This window comes from Sprattus sprattus (genome assembly GCF_963457725.1).
Source record: "Sprattus sprattus genome assembly, chromosome: 21".
Lineage (NCBI taxonomy): Eukaryota > Metazoa > Chordata > Actinopteri > Clupeiformes > Clupeidae > Sprattus > Sprattus sprattus.
In genome coordinates, this window is record NC_137919.1 from 873,421 (window position 1) to 895,920 (window position 22,500).

The following is a 22,500-nucleotide window of genomic DNA, read 5'->3' on the forward strand; positions in this document are numbered from 1 at the left end:
TTCTGTCTGTAGGTGGTCGGGCTGCTGACTGACACCGAGTGGGCGCTTCAGGCGGCGAAGGTGGCGCGTCCCAACGTGACGGCGTTTGCGTTCCTGAGCAGCAGCGTGAATCCTGTGCTGTACGTGTTCGCCGGCAGCTCGCACATTCGCGACGCAGGCCTGGGCTTCATGGCGAAGATGTTCGAGGGCACCTACTCCGACTCTCAGTCGCGCAGCACACGCACCAGCCGCAGCTCCGTGCCCGACGAGAACTCCATCTTCCGCAAGATCTCTCTGAGTGTGCGAGGAGGAGGAGGAGGGGGAGGAGGGGGAGGAGGAGGAGGAGGAGGAAGAGGAGGAGGAGGAGGAGGAGGAGGAGAGAGTGTCGCGGGTGGGGAGGAGGACACGAGGAAGACGGCCGAGCTGAAAACTCTCATGACAGTCGCAGAATAGAAGGGAGAGGGAGGAGGAGGAAGAGGAGGAAGAGGAGGAAGAGGAGGAGGAGAGAGTGTCGCGGGTAGGGAGGAGGACACGAGGAAGACGGCCGAGCTGAAAGTCGCAGAATAGAAGGGAGAGGGAGCGTGTGTGTGTGTGAGAGAGAGAGAGAGAGACAGAGTGAGAGAGAAGGAGGGGAAGTGTGTGTTTGTGTGTGTGAGAGAGAGAGTGAAGGCCGGCCCATGCGTTTGCAACGGTGTCACACTGTTGTGTAAATGTTGTTTAAATGAACTCATAGCAATTAATGGTTCCTAACAGGTTGCCCGTGTTGCAAAGCAATTCAACTCCAGAACAATAGGCGAATTAAGGTTATTTGCTCGGCAGGTAGAAAACAGTTTCCCTAACAGAAAGTCTGAAACTTATTTAAAAAAGTTATTTATGAAAGTTATTTTCAAACCTTTACTTGGGTAGCACTGTAACAAAGGGAGAGGGAGTGTGTTTGTGTGTGTGAGAGAGAGAGTGAGATAGAGGGAGTGTTTGTGTGTGAGAGAGAGAGTGAGATAGAGGGAGAGGGAGTGTTTGTGTGTGAGAGAGAGAGTGAGATAGAGGGAGAGGGAGTGTTTGTGTGTGAGAGAGAGAGTGAGATAGAGGGAGAGGGAGTGTTTGCGTGTCTCTGTGTGTAGGGAGGGGGGAGGGGAGTGTGTAAATATGCTAATCTTGCTACAAAAAAAATGCTATTTTTGGAAAGTGAATATTTTTGATATTTGATTGTGTTGCGTGTACGTTTTTTCATATACATTTGTATAAGCTTAGCCACATATATCTTGTCTTGTGTAGGTTTTATCATTATTAAATGCTCTTGATAGGACACATTTGTGAAGATAGATTTGTTTTATGAGAAAAACATTTTGGCTATCATGCATGTGTCTTGTCATTTCTGTCATCACACACAAAGGGCCTCCGGATAAATAGTAAGTTATGATATTCTTTGCATGTGAGATGAATAATAAACTTTATTTGAAAAAAGTCCGTTCATGTCCTTCCTATATTCATCTTTTGTGGTGAATGCCGTCGCTTCTTATGATGGGTGCAGTGGAGAGGCAGAGTGCATTTTCAGAAAAGCTGTCCATCTGTTTGTCTGTTAAAGAGTCTGGGGTAAATATTCTGTATATTTTGAATGCATGTGCGTATGTTTGTGGTCGTGATACTTCATGGCTGGATGTTTAAGAGGTTCAAATCCAGGAGCTGACCTCTGGTTTGAGGTGTCACTTGAAGTTGGCATCGCAGCCACCCGACTCGAAGATGTCCCCGTCCCACAGAGAGCTGCCACTGACCTCACTCTCAGCAAAGAGGGAGTCTCTCTCCAGCAGTCTGCAGCTGAGCAGGGGGCAGGTCCTGGAGTCTCTCTCCAGCTGAGCAGGGGGCAGGTCCTGGAGTCTCTCTCCAGCAGTCTGCAGCTGAGCAGGGGGCAGGTCCTGGAGTCTCTCTCCAGCTGAGCAGGGGGCAGGTCCTGGAGTCTCTCTCCAGCTGAGCAGGGGGCAGGTCCTGGAGTCTCTCTCCAGCTGAGCAGGGGGCAGGTCCTGGAGTCTCTCTCCAGCTGAGCAGGGGGCAGGTCCTGGAGCTCATCCCCCTCCGCCACCTTCTGAAAGTGGGCCAGGATGTACCCCTCGGCCGCCTGCACCCACTCCCCCTGACCATAGGCCTCCGCCAGGGCCAGGATGATACACTGGTACAGGAGGTAGAGAAGTCCTTTAGTAATCATAAGGTTGCTACTTCGATTCCCTGTCGAAGGGTCCTTGAGCAAGACACTGAACCCCTAATTACATCAGTGTAAAAAAGCAAAAAATGTGTATACATTCTTGTAAGTCGCTTTGGATAAAAGCGTCTGCCAAATGACATAATGTAAATGTAAAAGGATGTCCAGGCAGGAGCTGGCATCCATTCTCTCCTGGAGGAAGGCCAGGCAGAGCGACACCGCCCCCTAGAGGTGGAACTGGAGCACTGCCTCAGCCAGCTCCCACACGCAGGGCCAGCCCAGCTCCAGTCTGCCGGAGTAGAGGAAGGTCAAGAGGGGCTGCATCGCGCTGGAGGACATGTCGCGGAGGCACACCACATCCTGGCTGCATTCACGTAACCCTCCGCATAAGAGGGCCCGGAGAAGTAGTCCCCTCCGGCTGCAAGAACCACTCGGTGAGCTATGAGACAGAGAAGGAGGGAGGGAGGGAGAAAGACAGGAAAGAAGGGAGGGAGGGAGGGAGGGAGGGAGAAAGACAGGAAAGAAGGGAGGGAGGGAGGGAGGGAGGGAGAAAGACAGAGAAGGAGGGAGGGAGAAAGAAAGCGGCACAATAAACATTCAGAGAAGGAGAGAGAATGATAAAGAGTGAACAAGAAAAAGAGAGGGAAAGAGAATAAGAGAGCAAGAAAGGAAGAAAGAGGAAATGGAGAAAGAAAAACAGAGAGAGGGAGTGAGAGAGATAGACAGAGTAAGGGGGACAAAGAGATTGAGTAACAGCATTGTGGTCTCAGAGAAAAGTACAAACTGATAACTGATTTCCTTATTGCAGAGTCATGATTACACACAACCAGATCTGGGAAATGAACTGTATTTATACAAGTCGGTTTAAGGAAAGGCGTGCTTTTTCTTTGGGAGTGTTCAGTTCATCATCAGTGTTGTTTTTCTCTGTAAAAAATAGTACTACATAGACTCTTTTGACACCTGAAAAACCAATTGAACACATTTTACCCTGACAGTTTATTTTAATTTTTCCACGGTTCAGTGTTGATAATACAATTTCATTTTTTAATGGAGACTCTTTAATGAGATATTAAGACAATAGTTTCAAAACAGAGCATGCATTTGTTCTCATATTATCATCAACTTTGTGCTCGCTCCTGAACACACACACACAACTTAATCTCACACATGAAGATTCATGGGAAATGGTCCTTTTTCAAGTGAAATGTGAAATAAATAAATACAAGTAAATAAGAGTCTACCTGGAAAACTCTCTCCATTCTCGGTTTGAATGAGGACGTCGCAGCCTACTCTGTGCACCCACAATCTCCAGAGGACCTCCAGGCTCTGCTGTCTCTCCCTCGCCCAACAGGGGGCGCCATCCCCCCTACACACCTGTGCTAGCCGTGGAACACCTAGATATCTGAGAAAAGACACAAATAGGTAGATAGACAGATGAGTTAAAAAGGTCAAAAGGGAGGTGTTTGAGCAGCAGTGACTGTCATAGACATAACATAAATGTCAGGAGTCAATGGAGTGACATGCATAACTGTCAAATGCAGTAAAAACACCTCCCAGCACTAAGATCTATGGGTTTAACCAATAAAACACCTCCCTGCACTAAGATCTATGGGTTTAACCAATAAAACACCTCCCTGCACTAAGATCTATGGGTTTAACCAATAAAACACCTCCCAGCACTAAGATCTATGGGTTTAACCAATAAAACACCTCCCAGCACTAAGATCTATGGGTTTAACCAATAAAGCACCTCCCAGCACTAAGATCTATGGGTTTAACAAATAAAACATGACACATTGGCAGAGCTTTGAGTTAATTGTACAGTAATTTCATTTCAGCACAGTCCTACAATACAGCAACCTTTACTCCGTAGAACAGCATGGCGGTGTTAGGAAATTCTGTTCATCATAGTTTTAACTTCCTTAAACTAGCTGTCTGCGCAGACTGCGTCTTGCTCCTCCTCTCTGTACTCCTCCTCTCTGTACTCCTCCTCTCTCTACTCCTCCTCTCTCTCCTCCTCTCTCTACTCCTCTCTGTACTCCTCCTCTCTCTCCTCCTCTCTCTACTCCTCTCTGTACTCCTCCTCTCTACTCCTCCTCTCTCTACTCCTCCTCTCTACTCCTCCTCTCTGTACTCCTCCTCTCTGTACTCCTCCTCTCTACTCCTCCTCTCTCTACTCCTCTCTGTACTCCTCCTCTCTACTCCTCCTCTCTCTACTCCTCCTCTCTACTCCTCCTCTCTCTACTCCTCCTCTCTACTCCTCCTCTCTGTACTCCTCCTCTCTACTCCTCCTCTCTCTACTCCTCCTCTCTCTACTCCTCCTCTCTGTACTCCTCCTCTCTCTACTCCTCCTCTATACTCCTCCTCTCTCTACTCCTCCTCTCTACTCCTCCTCTCTGTACTCCTCCTCTCTCTACTCCTCTCTACTCCTCCTCTCTACTCCTCCTCTGTACTCCTCCTCTCTACTCCTCCTCTCTCTACTCCTCCTCACTCTACTCCTCCTCTGTACTCCTCCTCTCTCTACTCCTCCTCTCTCTACTCCTCCTCTCTCTACTCCTCCTCTATACACCTCCTCTCTCTACTCTTCCTCTCTACTCCTCCTCTCTGTACTCCTCCTCTCTACTCCTCCTCTCTCTACTCCTCCTCTCTGTACTCCTCTCTCTACTCCTCCTCTCTACTCCTCCTCTCTACTCCTCCTCTCTGTACTCCTCCTCTATACTCCTCCTCTCTACTCCTCCTCTCTCTACTCCTCCTCTCTGTACTCCTCTCTCTACTCCTCCTCTCTACTCTTCCTCTCTACTCCTCCTCTCTACTCCTCCTCTCTACTCCTCCTCTCTCTACTCCTCCTCTCTGTACTCCTCTCTCTACTCCTCCTCTCTGTACTCCTCCTCTCTACTCCTCCTCTCTGTACTCCTCCTCTATACTCCTCCTCTCTCTACTCCTCCTCTCTACTCCTCCTCTCTGTACTCCTCCTCTCTACTCCTCCTCTCTGTACTCCTCCTCTCTCTACTCCTCCTCCTTCAGATCCCAGATCAGAAAGCAACGCCTTAGGGTGGCTTTACACGACAACGCTCCCGGGTGAAAACGACAAAATATTTTATCAGATGTGCCTTTCGTTTAGATGGCGACAGCGTTTTGGGGATTTAAAAACGCAAAAAAATGAACACACCCTCCAGAGTGGAAATCTTAAAAACGCTCCACCGTTGCGTTCCCGTTGAAAACGCAAAAGTGTGCTCTGAGCTGCTCACGCTGGCTATCCTCGCATACGCGTTGACATCATATCCATGTGCAGTACAGCCAAACAACAACAAACATGTCAGATTATTTCCATTACTCGGAGATTCAAGCTGCCTTGATATCTATCCAGGAGTCATTTCAGCAAATAAGCCGAGTAATTACAGATAAAACAGAACAGAGAAGGCGCATTAATTACACTAGGTCTCGTAGCTAGACTGTTCTATCCCTTGTAGCCTACGTCGCTTTGGCCAAAGGCGTCTGCTAAATGACTAAATGTAAATGTACACGAACACTGCAAATGTAAGTGAATGAATACATAAATAAGCTCCCAATCGCGTTAAAATAGCCATAGTGGAATAGAATGGACACATATACATCCTGCAGTACCTCCACGTGTACACCGGTTAAGTTCAATTTCACACACTTTTGCGTCACCATCTGCATGCAGATTTCCACCCAAAGACTCTCGTCTAAACGCGAAATTAAAAGTGGGAACGCAACGCCACTTTTGCGGTTTGTGTTCAGATCGTTGTCGTGTAAAGCTAGCCTTAGAAACGACACCTGCAAACAGACATCACATCTTCCAGTGGCCCAGTGTCAGGGGGTGTCCCAACCATCTCTCGGGCGTAAGCCAAATCCAGCACAGCTCGAAGTCCCAGACCAGTCACATGGCCTCGTTGAGTCCCGCCTTTCCTGCTTGAAGCCACGCCTCCACCCTTTCACTGCCAGCTGCCAGCGCCACCCAGTGGAACCCTGAAGGAGTTGCCATGGAGCCGCAGGTCACAATCCGTCAGAAGCCCCTCCCCCTGTAGGCCTTGCAAGGCGGTAAAGAGCAAATCACAGTATGAAGGGAGAGAATAGGGGTGGAGCTCTGAATCAGAGGAGGGGTTAGGGGGAGGGGGAACTGTACTGACGCCTGGACTTCGGGGTTAAGAGGCTGGAGGGATGGGAGGTTTTGAGGACACTTAAGGAGAAGGGCGTGAGGACAATGTGCTCGCTTCTCATCCACCTCTGCCTTTGTCCATTACTCCCCTTCCTCCTCCTCCTTCTCCTCTTCCTCTTTGTCCCCTTCTTATGTCCCCTGGCTCCTCTGTGTTTGACTGAAACAGTGCCATCCACTGCTGGACGGGTACATCTGTCTCAGGATCCTGCCCAGACTTCCTTGGAGAGAGACTGGACATGGTCCTGGATGGATGACAGATGTGACAATATAGGCTAACAAAACAATACATTACATTGAAGATACAAACAATGTATATATTTACTATAGAATTATTAGAAATAATTGCATTATTTTAGCCAAATTTGCATCATGCGATTGCCTTCCCTTAATTTTTTCCCCTACATATTATCATTTAATAATTCACTGTATAAATCACAGACAATATAAAGGGTCAATTAGTTATTCTAAAACTTGTTTTAACACCAGTTTAGCTCCTGGCAGATACAGGAGAACAAGAGAGATTACAAGAGAGGTGTGTGTCTGTGAGAGAGAGAGAGAGAAGAAAGATTTTCTTAAAATCACCATAACTTCAAATGCAAATACACTGATTATATCCTAAATTTCCGCCTCCTTAATTGTAATGGTAGACTTACCTGAACAAGCCCCAGCGGTACAAAAGACCAATGACTTTCTCTCTGGTTGGACACCATGCGAGTTAATCCGTGCGTTCGGTTGGTTAGAGGTGCTAACAATAGAGGTTGGCACTGCGTCTCGCTGCTACTGGTTCTATATTGACCAACTGTCACAAGAAATAATGTTGCTTTGTGATGGCAGAGACATAACACACAATGTTTGATTATAGACGTGTCAAATCGAAATAATTTAGTTGTGTTTTTGGTCCGGGAGAGAATGTATATCTTTCCTATTCCTCGGATCTTTACCACTTATTGAAATATGTTTAATAATTGTTAGTTTAATCAAGAGAGAGGTTTGCGTCGAGTGGATAAAGATCCAATTTGACTCTTTTCATAAAGATGTGACCCTGTTTGATAGCTTAACCCGTGTTCTGCGCTTTGGGTTTGCTGGACTTTCCAGTGAAAAAATTCCAAGCAATAGTAAATCTATGCAAATTTCCCACATAAACAGTCAATAGTGCCATAGCCTCAGCTGCATGTGTGTCTGTAAATACAACATTCCAGACTCGGTCTTCAGTGGTTATGAAGCTGTAAATATCTGATATTCCTAGCAACACCTACAAAGACAGGAATCTGTCCAGCTCCCTTAACTGTCGTCAACTGAATGTGATTCAGAATATAGCCACTCGTTAATCACGTGGGTTTGCACAAGTGTCCTGCTTAGTGAGGTGAAAGGTCATGATTTCAGGAGCCCTAAACTGGAGAGGGTTCACAAAACTCACAGCGGGAATTTGGAATCAATTAAATGAACCAGGGACAATATTCTGTCAGGGCCAAGGGTTCAGAGCTATACGTACCCCAGGTTTCCACAACAACTATTCGCACTTATCCAGTGCGGTTCTTTGGTCAAAACATTTAATTAATTATTTCAATGTATTCCGATTATCAAATGCACAATTAGAGCTGCAGCCTCTTGTGTCACATCCCTCACAGATTAGATGCCGTTTCTAATCTCTATTCCACTATCAGTACGCGTTTGTCTTTGTCATATCGGGTATCTAAGAAAAGTTGTTAGACACTCTGAAGAAAGTGCGTGGACAACAGTACGCATTTAAGACATGTGGACTATCTGACTGGAGACAACTTACCAGTGTTGAATGAAGTCGTCATTATCACTAAGGGAGCGGGGAATAGGAGGAGCAGAATGAGGAGAGGTGTTACCATTGAACGTATAAATAAGTGATCTTTTGATGACATTTTAAAATCGTGAGGAGTTCTTATACTTCAGCCACTTCGTTCCCAAAAGGACCACTATTTTAGAGGAGGTCAGTAAGATCGTTTTTTTTTCTTTTCTTTTTCGTTTATTATTCCATGGACTCAATTTCACATTTGTGGATGCAAATGAGTCAGTAATGCTTTTTGATGTCATGTTTATTTGCATCTCCTGTCTAGGGAAATTAAAAAGGCAATACCAAGCATGTATAATTTGCATTTGTTGAATTTATGTACGAGTTAGGCATACAATTACTTAAGTTCCTGTGTTGACATAATACTACCTTTCAATAATAGCACAGATGTAAAATGCTGTACCCTATGTTTTTTTCAATGAACATGTTATACAAAAGGCAACGTCAGAGAGCTTGGCGTGAGGTGCAGATGTCTGACTCATGATGACAAATTGACTTCAAACGCCTCCAGACAATTCTATCAGCTAAAGACAACACGACTAATGGAGAGGGTGCCGTGTTAGAATCCTCCGTTAGCCCTCGCGACCACAAAGTAGCCAATTAGAGCTCCGTGTGGTCTCGAGGAACCAGCACAGTGATGGCAGGGAACTGTGGTATGCGGAGGCCAGCGAACGAGCAATAAAAACCTGTTTGACCCAAAGAAAGTTCGACAGCTTCCAGTCACAAATCTCAGTATTGCAAACTCTCTCTCCCTCTCCCTCTCCCTCTCCCTCTCTCTCTCTCCGTCTCTCTCTCCATCTCTCGTTGATGCTGTGATTTTACTAATACTTTTACACGTTTGTTGCTAGACAATTTTCAAAAGTCATAGTCTATGGCCTACATGTTTGTGTCTTTACAGAAAAGGAGCAACTAGACCCCACAAGCATGGGACACAAACTGTCCAAAGGAAATGCAAACAATGTCGACATCATTCCTCAAGGCCGCTTCTCCATCAGTGAAGAAGCGCCGCCGAGCTACGTTGCGCAGGAGGAAGTTGCTTCTCCAGATGTTCATTCCGCCGGGAGATCTACGGAGATGACCCAAGTCTCCACAGAGGCTGAACCTGAGGACAGTGCCGAGGGGCGTCGGGGCTCTAAGCAGGACGCCAGACGACCGTCCCTCTACAGTACCATTGACGTGGTGCCACAACTGGACTTCTATGCCAACACAACCTTCACCGGTCGGCAGCGGCGTAGTAGACCCTCCCTGGAGTTTCTCCGCAAGGCTTTTGATGTAGGCTTTTCCCGCTGGTCTTAAGTTTACCGGCAGGTCTGTTAGGAGGCAAATTGACGAGCCAACACCAAAATAGAATTTTAAATAATAATAATAATAATGTAAAAAAAAAGTTCAAACAATAGCTTTAGTAAAGTATTTGATTCTAAGGCACTGCATTTCGTCCCCTTCTTGCAATACTCTGTTACGCTCGGCACCTGCAGAGAGCGGTATGAGGAAATGTTTGTTTTGCGTAGGATGGAGATTCTGCCAGTAATGCTGAGGGCTCGGGAAACGGAAGTCTGCCTGGCATCCCAGAAGTGGAGGGCAATGTTGATGGGGCGAGCACACACGGGGCGAAGAAAGCAAAACCGCCAGTCCGCTTTGGCTGGGTGACCGGGGTCATGGTAAGCATACACGCGCGCGCACGCACGCACGCATCCACACAATAAGGAGCCGTTTGACGCTATTCGCCTCCTGTGTGTTTCAGATCCGCTGTATGCTCAACATCTGGGGAGTCATTCTTTTTCTTCGTTTGTCCATAATCACATCTCGGGCAGGCATCAGTGAGTCATTTCCAAACGATTTATTTGTCTTACTGACTGACTTACTTTCATTTTTACTTTTATATTAACCCCATCTGTGTACATGTTAATTCTGACATTTAATGAAAGATATGCTCCTAAAAACATTGGCTTTGTGAAAGTCAAGTTTCATATTTATAAATGAAAGTAAACGCTGTGTGTTTTATTAAAAGGAAGTAAACGCTGTGTGTTTTATTAAATGGTAGTGCTCCCTTCCTCATGCAGTTCTCACCTGGGTGATCATCCTCCTGTCCGTGCTCATCACCTCAGTAACGGCCCTCTCTGTGTCTGCCATCTCCACCAACGGCAGGGTCAAGTCAGGTGAAACATACCTCAGATCTCTCTCTCCCTCTCTCTCTCCCTCTCTCTCTCTCCCTCTCTCTCTCTCTCTCTCTCTCTCTGTGTCTGCCATCTCCACCAACGGGAGGGTAAAGTCAGGTGAAACATACCTCAGATCTCTCTCTCCTCTCTCTCTCTCTCTTTCTCTTCTCTCTCTCTCTGTGTCTGCCATCTCCACCAACGGCAGGGTAAAGTCAGGTGAAACATACCTCAGATCTCTCTCTCTCTCTCCCTCTCTCTCTCTCTCTCTCTCTCTCTCTGTGTCTGCCATCTCCACCAACGGGAGGGTCAAGTCAGGTGAAACATACCTCAGATCTCTCTCTCCTCTCTCTCTCTCTCTTTCTCTTCTCTCTCTCTCTGTGTCTGCCATCTCCACCAATGGGAGGGTAAAGTCAGGTGAAACATACCTCAGATCTCTCTCTCCCTCTCTCTCACTTTCTCTTCTCTCTCTCTCTCTCTCTCTGTGTCTGCCATCTCCACCAACGGCAGGGTCAAGTCAGGTGAAACATACCTCAGATCTCTCTCTCTCTCTCTCTCTCCTTCTCTCTCTCTTTCTCTTCTCTCTCTCTCTGTGTCTGCCATCTCCGCCAATGGGAGGGTAAAGTCAGGTGAAACATACCTCAGATCTCTCTCTCTCTCTCTCTCTCTCTCTCTCTCTCTCTCTCTGTGTCTGCCATCTCCACCAATGGGAGGGTAAAGTCAGGTGAAACATACCTCAGATCTTATGTTGCTGTCTGACTGTGATGTACTGGTCTCTCGCTCTCTCTCTCTCTCTCTCTGTCTCTCTCTTTCTCTCTCTCTGCCACTCTCTTTCTCTCTCATACATACATAATCACACACACATACATAATCACACACACACACACACACACACACACACACACACACACACACATATTTTTAATATACTGTGTTAAAACCTCAAGAGAATGGGAGAATTGTAAAATAAATGCAGTCCGCTCCTCTATCCCGTAGGGGGCGCTTACTTCATGATCTCCCGTACCCTGGGCCCTGAGATGGGGGGTCCCATTGGGGTAGTCTTCTCCTTCGCCAACGCCCTGGCCTGTTCTCTGAACACCATCGGCTTCGCTGAGACTGTCCGGGACCTTCTCAAAGTGAGAGACGCCTGTGGACACACTTGAAAGAGATTGGAACCAGTTCTAGATAAACAAGACTTAAACTACAAACGTGACACCAGAGGTGTATTTATCGCCTTGTGTTTTCCACAGGAGTATGATGTCATCATGGTGGACGAGCTCAATGACGTGCGCATCGTTGGAGCGATCACAGTCACCCTGCTGCTCCTCATCTCACTGGCTGGAATGGAGTGGGAAGCTAAGGTAATGCCTCTCAAGGGGCATGTATGTATGTTGACGTCAGTCTTGAATAGATTTAATAAGGATCAAATTCGGATAAGTAAGTTGTAGTTATTAGTTGTAGTAAGTTATGTCTCCTTCTACAATAGTAGCTTTCCCCGAATTTTGTTAACTAGTTTTAGTTTTTGTATCCATTATTATCTATCTCATAATTATCACTCTCTCTCTCTCCCTCTCTCATCCCCCCTCTCTCTCCCTCTCTCTCTCTATCTATATCCCTCTCCCCCTCTCTCTCCCTCCCTCCCTCCCTCTTTCTCTCTCTCTCTCCCTCCTTCTTTCTCTCTCTCTCTCCCTCCCTCTTTCTCTCTCTCTACCTCTCTCTCTCTCTCCTTCTCTCTCTCTCTCTCTCCTTCTCTCTCTCTCTCTCTCTCTCTCTCTCTCTCTCTCTCTCTCTCTCTCTCTCTCCCAGACTCAGATCCTATTCTTCCTGGTGCTCATGGTGACCTTTGCCAACTACTTTGCTGGCACCTTTCTTCCTCCCACAGCTGAAAAACAAGCGCAGGGTTTCTTCAGCTATCGCAGTATGTGTGACAACCGAACAAACACATGCCAATTTACATCCATTTAAATGTATTTTATTTTTACCTTAATTTACCTTAGTTTTTATTGTTTTACGTAGCTATTATTCTTAGCACATTTTGAAAAAGAAAAATAAACAGTTTCATTTGGACAAGAGTTCTCTGAACATAGTCATTCTTTCTGTTCATCTCGATCATGTACCCTTTTACATAATAAATGCTAGCAGTTAATTCTCTGCGGCTGCATGCCGACTGGGGGTTTGTTCACCTCTGGTGTTTTCCTGTTCCAGGGGAGATATTCATAGACAACCTGCTGCCGGATACGAGGAGTGACAGTAGTGTCTTCTTTGACATGTTCGCCATCTTTTTCCCCTCTGCTATTGGCATCCTCTCTGGGGCCAACATCTCTGGAGACTTAAAGGTACCCGCTAGCAAATCACTAGACTACCCGTTAGCAAATCACTAAACTACCCGTTAGCAAATCACTCGACTAAAGGTACCCGTTAGCAAATCACTAGAATAAAGCCTCTACTAATATTTTGATTCAAATATCATTTTCACCACTGTGTACTGTAGATTTACTGTGAATGTGCCTATGGCCTTCCGTGCTTTCTGTTTGATCCAGTGACGTATAACTAATTAATTCATAAATATGATCTATCTTATTCTCTCGTCTATTTGTCTTTTCCAAACCCTTTCTCATATTTCTGTGATTCTGCACAGGACCCGGAGCATGCTATACCCAAGGGAACTCTCATGGCCATACTCTTCACCACCTTCAGCTATCTGGCCATCTCTGCAACCGTGGGTAAGAGGAGAACTCTCTCACACACACATGGAAGCTCACACACACACTGACATACACGGACACACACGGACACACACACACACATACACACACACACACACACACACACACACACACAAGGACGCACACACACACACACACACACGCACACACACAGACACACACACACACACACTCGAGGAGAACTATGTGTGCTTCAGGAAACCACAGTTTGTCGTGATGCAACTGTGGCAGCGTTCAAAGTTGGTCTGCATGTCTGAGGAGTTAAACATATAGGCAGAAAAGGTGGAAGGTGAATGCACATATAATTGCACAAATAATTGCATAATTATTTTATGTTTGCATGGAGGTGTGTGTGTGTGTGTGTGAGTACATACATCTCCATGGAAATATATGTTTTTTTTTTGTATTGCTGAGTACGATTCAAAACAAGCCAAATATGTTTTTGGATGATTTTTGTTGTTGACACAAATACATTTACACACACACACACACACACACACACACACACTCACACACACACGCACACGCACGCACACACACACACACACACATCTCCTCTTCAGGCTCGTGTGTGATCCGTGATGCCACTGGGGACCTGAACGACAGCGTGCCCTTGCTGAATGTGTCTGGTGTGTGTGAGGGGCTGGGCTGTGGCTTCGGCTGGAACTTCACTCGTTGCACACAGGGAGCGGACTGCAAGTACGGCCTTGCACAAGACAGACAGGTGAACACTCACACACACTCACACACACACTCACACTCACACACACACTCACACACTCACTCACACACACACACACACACACACACACTCACACACTCACACACACACACACACACACTCACAGCTCCTACACGGAGCGGACTGAATGCACAGAACAGACAGGTACACACCGGGGCTGTACCCTGCTCTCTGACTTTAAGGACTGTAAACTTTGGTTTGCTTCATTACGCTTTTAAGAACATACTAATGACACAATCTAAATGTAATGTGACTACTTAATATTAATACTATCTAAAGTATTCAGGTTACATGAAAAAAAGCATAGTATGGTGGTGTGACTTCAAAGTCGCAATGAATGACTTCTTAGGAAGTCTGAAAAATTTGTATTTTATTTTATACTTTTGAGGCAGATACATTTGGACAAATACTGTATTAAGACAGTGTCTGTGCAGAGGGACCCATATCTAGATATTTCTATGACCTCATTAGTCCAACCTTACATCAACAACCCAAAGTCCTGATAACTCACTGATAAAATATGTCCGTCAGGCTTTCACGAGTACATAGCGTCTCTATCTCTCTATCTCTCCATCTCTCAGGTGCTAAGGCTGGTGTCAGGTTTCGGACCTCTGATCCTTGCCGGGATCTTTGCTGCCAGTCTGTCCTCTGCTCTGGCCTTTCTGGTCTCTGCCCCCAAGGTGTTCCAGGTGAGCGTCTCTCCAATTCATCTTCGTTATGTTAAACAATAAAATGTTTATAATTTGCCAGGATTAGTGTTCAGTAGCATGCGGTTAGTCACTGGTCAAAGATATTCCACTACCAAACATGATTTAAATCACTCCATAAATATTGGAAATATATTGGTTATATCTACGGTACATTCATCAGTTCTCAACAGCCAATGTATTTTCTACGTTATGTTTTAGTACAAAATCTTGTCTCTCTTTTTCTTTTTGTCGCAGTGTCTTTGCAGAGACAAGATATACCCCTATATCGGCTTTTTTGCAAAGGGTTATGGGAAGAATGATGAGCCTTTACGTGCTTATATTCTGACTTACTTCATTGCTTTGGCCTTCATTCTGATTGGTGAGTTTCAGCATGGCAGTTTATCAACATGAGTGTTGTTAAGTGTAGTGTACTTCTCTCTCTCTCTCTTTTTATCAACATGAATGTTGTTAAGTGTAGTGTACTTCTCTCTCTCTCTCTTTTTATCAACATGAATGTTGTTAAGTGTAGTGTACTTATCTCTCTTTCTCTCTCTTTTTATCAACATGAGTGTTGTTAAGTGTAGTGTACTTATCTCTCTCTCTCTCTCTTTTTTCTCAGGGTCCTTAGATGTCATTGCCCCTCTCATCTCCAACTTCTTCCTCTGCTCCTACGCTCTCATCAACTTCAGTTGTTTCCACGCCTCCATCACCAACTCTCCAGGTGAGTGGTAGAAGTATCACAACAACAGATGTGAAGTTCAGATGACAAAGATCAGGGGTGCCAAAGCACAGCAAACCCACCGAATCACAGAAAAAGATAGCAGGACGCTTTTACAGAAAACTAACCCTAGCAAATTTGTCCAAATAACACGTAAAGTAATCAAATATTTGAAGCTGAACTACACTCCCACAGATAGTGAAATGTTTTAGTCTTGGTCAACTATCAGTGTGAAAATAAGACTATATTCCTGTATTACTGACATTATTTCTGGATCATCTACTGAAACTACTAATACATATAGTTATTGCAGCGACTTCTACAACAACACATATATAAAAGAATAATGTCATTTTGACAGTCAATTTTGCCAACCTGTGATTACAAGTATTGCTAGTATCTCGGTTATGAGTGACTTGGTAAGTAACACGTTAAATCATATGCTGTAAATGTTTTCAAAATCTGCTGCATGACTCATGACTTTGCCCCCACACACACACACAAACACACACACACAAACACACAGGCTGGAGGCCTTCATTTCGGTTCTACAACCACTGGACAGCACTCTTTGGGGCCATCATCTCCGTGGTGCTGATGTTCCTGCTGACCTGGTGGGCTGCCCTCATCACCTTCAGCCTCATCCTCTTCCTCCTGGGCTACGTCACCTACAAGAAGCCAGGTGAGCTCTTTCATCCTCTTCCTCTTCCTCCTGGGCTACGTCACCTACAAGAAGCCAGGTGAACTCCTTCATCCTCTTCCTCTTCCTCTTCCTCTTCCTCCTGGGCTACGTCAACTACAAGAAGCCAGGTGAACTCTTTCATCCTCATCCTCTTCCTCCTCCTCCTGTAACCTACAAGAAGCCAGGTGAGCTCTTTCAGACTCTTCCTCTTCCTCATCCACCTGGGCTACATCACCTTCAAGAAGCCAGGTGAGCTCTTTCAGCCTCTTCCTCCTCCTGTCACCTACAAGAAGCCAGGTGAGCTCCTTCATCATCATCCTCCTCCTCCTGTCACCTGTAAGAAGCCAGGTGAGCTTGGGCACAAAAGGCTGGTCAAAGATTTGAATGAGAGATTACTGAATACCTGGAGAAGTTGAAGAGTTGATATACGTGTTATGTATGTACTGTGTACTGTATGCTGAGTGTTTATAGGTATATAACTATATATATATATATATGTACACGTTTAAGTTTAGTTAACCTATATATGGCTCAGTAGATCTTCGGACCCCTCTCCCAACACCAAGCATTAAAGATGGAGAAACAAGTTAATATTTAGTTTGTGGACTTTTGGGTGTATGTCTGTTCAGGTGGAATTGCCTGATTTGAATTTGATTAAAACAAAAAGTTTAGTTGAATATGGCAGTAGATCTAATATGTCTAATATGGTAACATGTTCCCAATGTGTTTTGTCATGCAGAGGTGAACTGGGGTTCGTCTGTGCAGGCTAGCACCTACAAGATGGCTCTGTCCTACTCAGTGTCTCTGTCAGGGGTGGAGGACCACGTCAAGAACTACAGGTGACTTTAGCAAAAGCATTTAGCTAGAGTCTGGACTGAAGCTGTTGGCTACAAACTGTGTTATTGTGAGTCTTAGTCATACTCAGGACAATGGGACGATAGATTTAAGAAAATAACACTAACCGCACCAACCTCTGGCTTCTTGTGCCTTTCCTCTTAGGCCCCAGTGTCTGTGAGTAAATCGTCTGTGAAAAGTAATCACTGACTCTGAGCTGTGAGTACATCGTCTGCGAGTAGTAATCACTGACTCTGAGCCTTTCCTCTCAGGCCCCAGTGTCTGTGAGTGAGACGTCTGTGAGTGAGTCGTCTGTAACTAGTAATCACTGACTCTGAGCCTTTCCTCTTAGGCCCCAGTGTCTGTGAGTGAGTCGTCTGTAACTAGTAATCACTCACTCTGAGCCTTTCCTCTTAGGCCCCAGTGTCTGTGAGTGAGACGTCTGTGAGTGAGTCGTCTGTAACTAGTAATCACTGACTCTGTGCTGTGAGTGAGACGTCTGTGACTAGTAATCACTGACTCTGTGCTGTGAGTAAATCGTCTGTAACTAGTAATCACTGACTCTGAGCCTTTCCTCTTAGGCCCCAGTGTCTGTGAATGAGACGTCTGTGAGTAAATCGTCTGTAACTAGTAATCACTGACTCTGTGCTGTGAGTGAGACGTCTGTGACTAGTAATCACTGACTCTGTGCTGTGAGTAAATCGTCTGTAACTAGTAATCACTGACTCTGAGCCTTTCCTCTTAGGCCCCAGTGTCTGTGAGTGAGTCGTCTGTAACTAGTAATCACTGACTCTGAGCCTTTCCTCTTAGGCCCCAGTGTCTGTGAGTGAGTCGTCTGTTACTAGTAATCACTGACTCTGAGCCTTTCCTCTCAGGCCCCAGTGTCTGTGAGTGAGTCGTCTGTAACTAGTAATCACTGACTCTGTGCTGTGAGTGAGTCGTCTGTAACTAGTAATCACTGACTCTGAGCTGTGAGTGAGTCGTCTGTAACTAGTAATCACTGACTCTGAGCCTTTCCTCTCAGGCCCCAGTGTCTGTGAGTGAGTCGTCTGTAACTAGTAATCACTGACTCTGTGCTGTGAGTGAGTCGTCTGTAACTAGTAATCACTGACTCTGAGCTGTGAGTGAGTCGTCTGTAACTAGTAATCACTGACTCTGTGCTGTGAGTGAGTCGCCTGTAACTAGTAATCACTGACTCTGTGCTGTGAGTGAGTCGTCTGTAACTAGTAATCACTGACTCTGAGCCTTTCCTCTTAGGCCCCAGTGTCTGTGAATGAGACGTCTGTGAGTGAGTCGTCTGTAACTAGTAATCACTGACACTGAGCCTTTCCTCTCAGGCCCCAGTGTCTGTGAGTGAGTCGTCTGTAACTAGTAATCACTGACTCTGTGCTGTGAGTGAGTCGTCTGTAACTAGTAATCACTGACTCTGAGCTGTGAGTGAGTCGTCTGTAACTAGTAATCACTGACTCTGTGCTGTGAGTGAGTCGTCTGTAACTAGTAATCACTGACTCTGAGCTGTGAGTGAGTCGTCTGTAACTAGTAATCACTGACTCTGTGCCTTTCCTCTTAGGCCCCAGTGTCTGGTGCTGACAGGGCCTCCTCATCTCCGTCCGGCGCTGGTGGACTTTGTGGGTTCCTTCACCAAGAACATCAGTCTGATGATCTGTGGAGACATCCTCATGGTAAGAACATCAGTCTGATGATCTGTGGAGACATCCTCATGGTAAGAACATCAGTCTGATGATCTGTGGAGACATCCTCATGGTAGGCCCAAAGGGAATGCTTCTTGAAAGGGAGGCCTTTGCATTACATAAGACAGATCCATCAACTACATCTACCCCTCCACTGCTATATGACTTGATGAAACATGTGCTCTCTCTACCTTTCTCTCTCTCTCTCTCTCTTCCTAATTCTCTCTCTCTGTCTGTCTCTTTCCCCTCTCTCTCTTTCCTCTCTCGCTCTCTCTATCTCTCTCTCTTTCTGTCTCTCTCTCTCCCTCACTCCAAGGAGGATAAGACGGCTCTTACACAGCGCAGTACTGACAGTCTTGTGAAATGGCTCAACTGCCGAAAGGTTCGTTCCTTCTACACTCTGCTGAATGGAGAGAGTCTGAGAGACGGGGCGCGGACACTTATGCAGGTGAATAATAATAATAATATAAAAACAAAACATGACTCTGTGTCTGGACAAAACTATATTTAAGCAATATAGCAAGAGTGGGAGAGGGGTAGGTAAGGGATGATCCCACAGGTGGTGTTCGGCCGTAGCCACCGAGGCCGCAGGCCAAATGGCGTAGGATTATCCCTTACCTACCCCACTCCCACGAGTGCTATGTTGCTTTTATAAAACAATTTTACCGTCAACAAATTAACATTTCAACACGAAGTTATTGATTAAAAATGTTTTATTTCGCCATAGCTGTGAGTGTGTGTGTGTGTGTGAGTGTGTGTGTGTGTGTGAGTGTGTGCGTGTGCGTGTGCGTGTGCGTGTGCGTGTGCGTGTGCGTGTGCGTGTGCGTGTGCGAGAGTGTGTGTGTGTGTGTGAGTGTGTGTACTGTATGTCAGTAACGAACAGAAGCTGAGGCTTTGTTGTCTTGTTTGAAAATAGGGATACATCATCATATGTTCTGAGAACAGTGGTATTAAAATCAGTAACACTCAAGTTCCCTCACATATGTCAAACAAAGAATGGCTTTAGATATTTATTATTCTTATTATAAAAATGAGGGACACATAACAACACTTTTGTCATGTTTTAATGTACTTATATTGACTGTTTTTTTTTTTACTATAGGCCACAGGTCTGGGTAAACTGAAGCCCAACACCCTGGTTATGGGGTTTAAGACAAACTGGAGAGAGTGCTCCCCCTACAGCCTGGAGGACTACGTGAACACTATCTAGTGAGTATGTGAGCACTACATTCTAGTGAGTATGTGAGCACTACATTCTAGTGAGTATGTGAGCACTACATTCTAGTGAGTATGTGAGCACTACATTCTAGTGAGTATGTGAGCACTACATTCTAGTGAGTATGTGAGCACTACATTCTAGTGAGTATGTGAGCACTACATTCTAGTGAGTATGTGAGCACTACATTCTAGTGAGTATGTGAGCACTACATTCTAGTGAGTATGTGAACACTACATTCTAGTGAGTATGTGAACACTATCTAGTGAGTATGTGAGCACTACATTCTAGTGAGTATGTGAGCACTACATTCTAGTGAGTATGTGAGCACTACATTCTAGTGAGTATGTGAGCACTACATTCTAGTGAGTATGTGAGCACTACATTCTAGTGAGTATGTGAGCACTACATTCTAGTGAGTATGTGAGCACTACATTCTAGTGAGTATGTGAGCACTACATTCTAGTGAGTATGTGAGCACTACATTCTAGTGAGTATGTGAGCACTACATTCTAGTGAGTATGTGAGCACTACATTCTAGTGAGTATGTGAGCACTACATTCTAGTGAGTATGTGAACACTATCTAGTGAGTATGTGAGCACTACATTCTAGTGAGTATGTGAGCACTACATTCTAGTGAGTATGTGAGCACTACATTCTAGTGAGTATGTGAGCACTACATTCTAGTGAGTATGTGAGCACTACATTCTAGTAAGTATGTGAGCACTACATTCTAGTGAGTATGTGAGCACTACATTCTAGTGAGTATGTGAACACTACATTCTAGTGAGTATGTGAACACTATCTAGTGAGTATGTGAGCACTACATTCTAGTGAGTATGTGAGCACTACATTCTAGTGAGTATGTGAGCACTACATTCTAGTGAGTATGTGAGCACTACATTCTAGTGAGTATGTGAGCACTACATTCTAGTGAGTATGTGAGCACTACATTCTAGTGAGTATGTGAGCACTACATTCTAGTGAGTATGTGAGCACTACATTCTAGTGAGTATGTGAGCACTACATTCTAGTGAGTATGTGAGCACTACATTCTAGTGAGTATGTGAGCACTACATTCTAGTGAGTATCTAGGTTCTGAAATATTGATTGTCTTGTAGCTTGCCCTTGATTTTACCCACACTTCTCAGACACTTGTTTTTGTGTTGAGTTGAGTTCAGCTCAGCCGGATGGATTTGATCTGAAACATTTGTTAATTCCTTACTAACATGAGTTTGATTTTGGCTGGGACTTTGTGTGCTTGCCTGTTAGGGAGTGTGTCTGGGTTTGAGTATCGACATGTAGGTCAAGCAATTATTTATTAAACGTCTTAAAGTGCCCTTAATATCGATTTTCCATCCTCCTGATCCCATTGTTATTTGTACATGTCCTTTCTCTTTATCTTCAGTCTTATCTTAACCTTGCTCCCTCCATTGTTCTAGTGATACGTTCGACGCAAACTATGGCGTGTGCATTCTGAGGATGATGGACGGCCTTGACATCACCGAAGAGATGTTATGTGAAGGTCAGGATCGCACTGGTCGCCTTTGCAAACGTGTGTCTATGGTGACAGACGGGTACTTTAAGGATCGCACTGTTCGCCTGTGTGTGTGTGTGTGTGTGTGTGTGTGTGTGTGTGTGTGTGTGTGTGTGTGTGTGTGTGTGTGTGTGTGTGTGTGTGTGTGTGTGTGTGTGTGTGTGTGTGTGTGTGTGTGTGTGTGTGTGTGTGTGTGTCTATGGTGACAGGGTACATTAAGGCTGTTGGCTCTGCAGGCTAAATGGGTTTTAATGACGGTGTTGTCACTGGACTGGAGCTGCTAATGGGAAGTCCCTGCCAGAGTAATCTGGGACTGCATGGAATCAAGGCATGTGGTGGATGGATGAATAATCACTTACTCTTACATCAATAACACATGACTGAAGGTTCTGTGTCTTCAGGGTAAATAATTTTGTCTGGCCCTTTTTTGAGTTTTATGTGGAATAAAGTCAGATTTAGCATTATTTCTCAGATTTTTTGTGTTTTTCCAATGCGAACTAAGTAAATAAACATGTGAATACAAAAACATTTGTAATTGCAACACTTTTCTGGGAGTAGTGGTGCATTATTTGTCAGAAGTGCAAGGGTGCCAATATTTTGGTGTCCGACACAGAAGCCACAAAGCCACAAAGCTATAAGCGCTTGTAAATATTTTGGTAACTTCATTACCCAAGGCACTGTCATTATTATCAACATTAAGCCTTAATTGCCAACAACAGCATTGTAGATCAGTTCATGTCAAAGATACCTGCTCTTCTGTGTGCTCTTCAGATAATGCTGCCTTTGAACCAGATCAAAGATACCTGCTCTTCTCTGTGCTCTTCAGATAATGCTGCCTTTGAACCAGATCAAAGATACCTGCTCTTCTCTGTGCTCTTCAGATAATGCTGCCTTTGAACCAGATCAAAGATACCTGCTCTTCTCTGTGCTCTTCAGATAATGCTGCCTTTGAACCAGATCAAAGATACCTGCTCTTCTCTGTGCTCTTCAGATAATGCTGCCTTTGAACCAGATCAAAGATACCTGCTGTTCTCTGTGCTCTTCAGATAATGCTGCCTTAGAACCAAATACCTGCTCTTCTCTGTGCTCTTCAGATAATGCCTGCTGTTCTCTGTGCTCTTCAGATAATGCTGCCTTTGAACCAGACGAGTCGCCCCGGCAACAGTGCAACGATGACACTGGCTCCACAGCACCGTCTCCTTCAGGTACCGCATCTCAGTCCTACGTGTCGATCTCCGATTAACAGATTAAGACCATCACTGCTGAGTGCTGACCAGTATATGCTCTATTTATGAATCTATTTATTAATTGTTATTTATTATTATTTAGCTGTGTAAGA

At 45.1% G+C, this 22,500-nt stretch overlaps 2 protein-coding genes across 2 annotated transcripts in view; both read left to right on the forward strand.

Annotated features, from left to right (window-relative positions):
- Positions 1–432, forward strand: part of ltb4r (leukotriene B4 receptor) — a gene marked incomplete at both ends in the record, with an annotated part of 5,908 nt that extends 5,476 nt beyond the window's left edge. The window contains one exon of the mRNA XM_080860135.1: positions 13–432. Coding sequence (XP_080716261.1) covers positions 13–432 — 420 coding nt within the window. The remainder of the gene's footprint in view (positions 1–12) is intronic.
- An 8,664-nt stretch (positions 433–9,096) lies between these two features.
- The window catches only part of LOC308382336 (solute carrier family 12 member 3-like), a gene marked incomplete at both ends in the record, with an annotated part of 15,874 nt that continues 2,470 nt past the window's right edge, over positions 9,097–22,500 (forward strand). Inside the window, 20 exons of the mRNA XM_080860058.1 lie at positions 9,097–9,444; positions 9,681–9,830; positions 9,914–9,989; positions 10,233–10,328; positions 11,322–11,461; positions 11,576–11,686; positions 12,132–12,243; positions 12,531–12,661; positions 12,964–13,048; positions 13,615–13,775; positions 14,375–14,482; positions 14,738–14,861; positions 15,102–15,203; positions 15,727–15,882; positions 16,622–16,721; positions 18,287–18,398; positions 18,724–18,855; positions 19,510–19,616; positions 21,067–21,149; positions 22,286–22,366. Coding sequence (XP_080716184.1) covers positions 9,097–9,444; positions 9,681–9,830; positions 9,914–9,989; positions 10,233–10,328; positions 11,322–11,461; positions 11,576–11,686; positions 12,132–12,243; positions 12,531–12,661; positions 12,964–13,048; positions 13,615–13,775; positions 14,375–14,482; positions 14,738–14,861; positions 15,102–15,203; positions 15,727–15,882; positions 16,622–16,721; positions 18,287–18,398; positions 18,724–18,855; positions 19,510–19,616; positions 21,067–21,149; positions 22,286–22,366 — 2,515 coding nt within the window. The remainder of the gene's footprint in view (positions 9,445–9,680; positions 9,831–9,913; positions 9,990–10,232; positions 10,329–11,321; positions 11,462–11,575; positions 11,687–12,131; positions 12,244–12,530; positions 12,662–12,963; positions 13,049–13,614; positions 13,776–14,374; positions 14,483–14,737; positions 14,862–15,101; positions 15,204–15,726; positions 15,883–16,621; positions 16,722–18,286; positions 18,399–18,723; positions 18,856–19,509; positions 19,617–21,066; positions 21,150–22,285; positions 22,367–22,500) is intronic.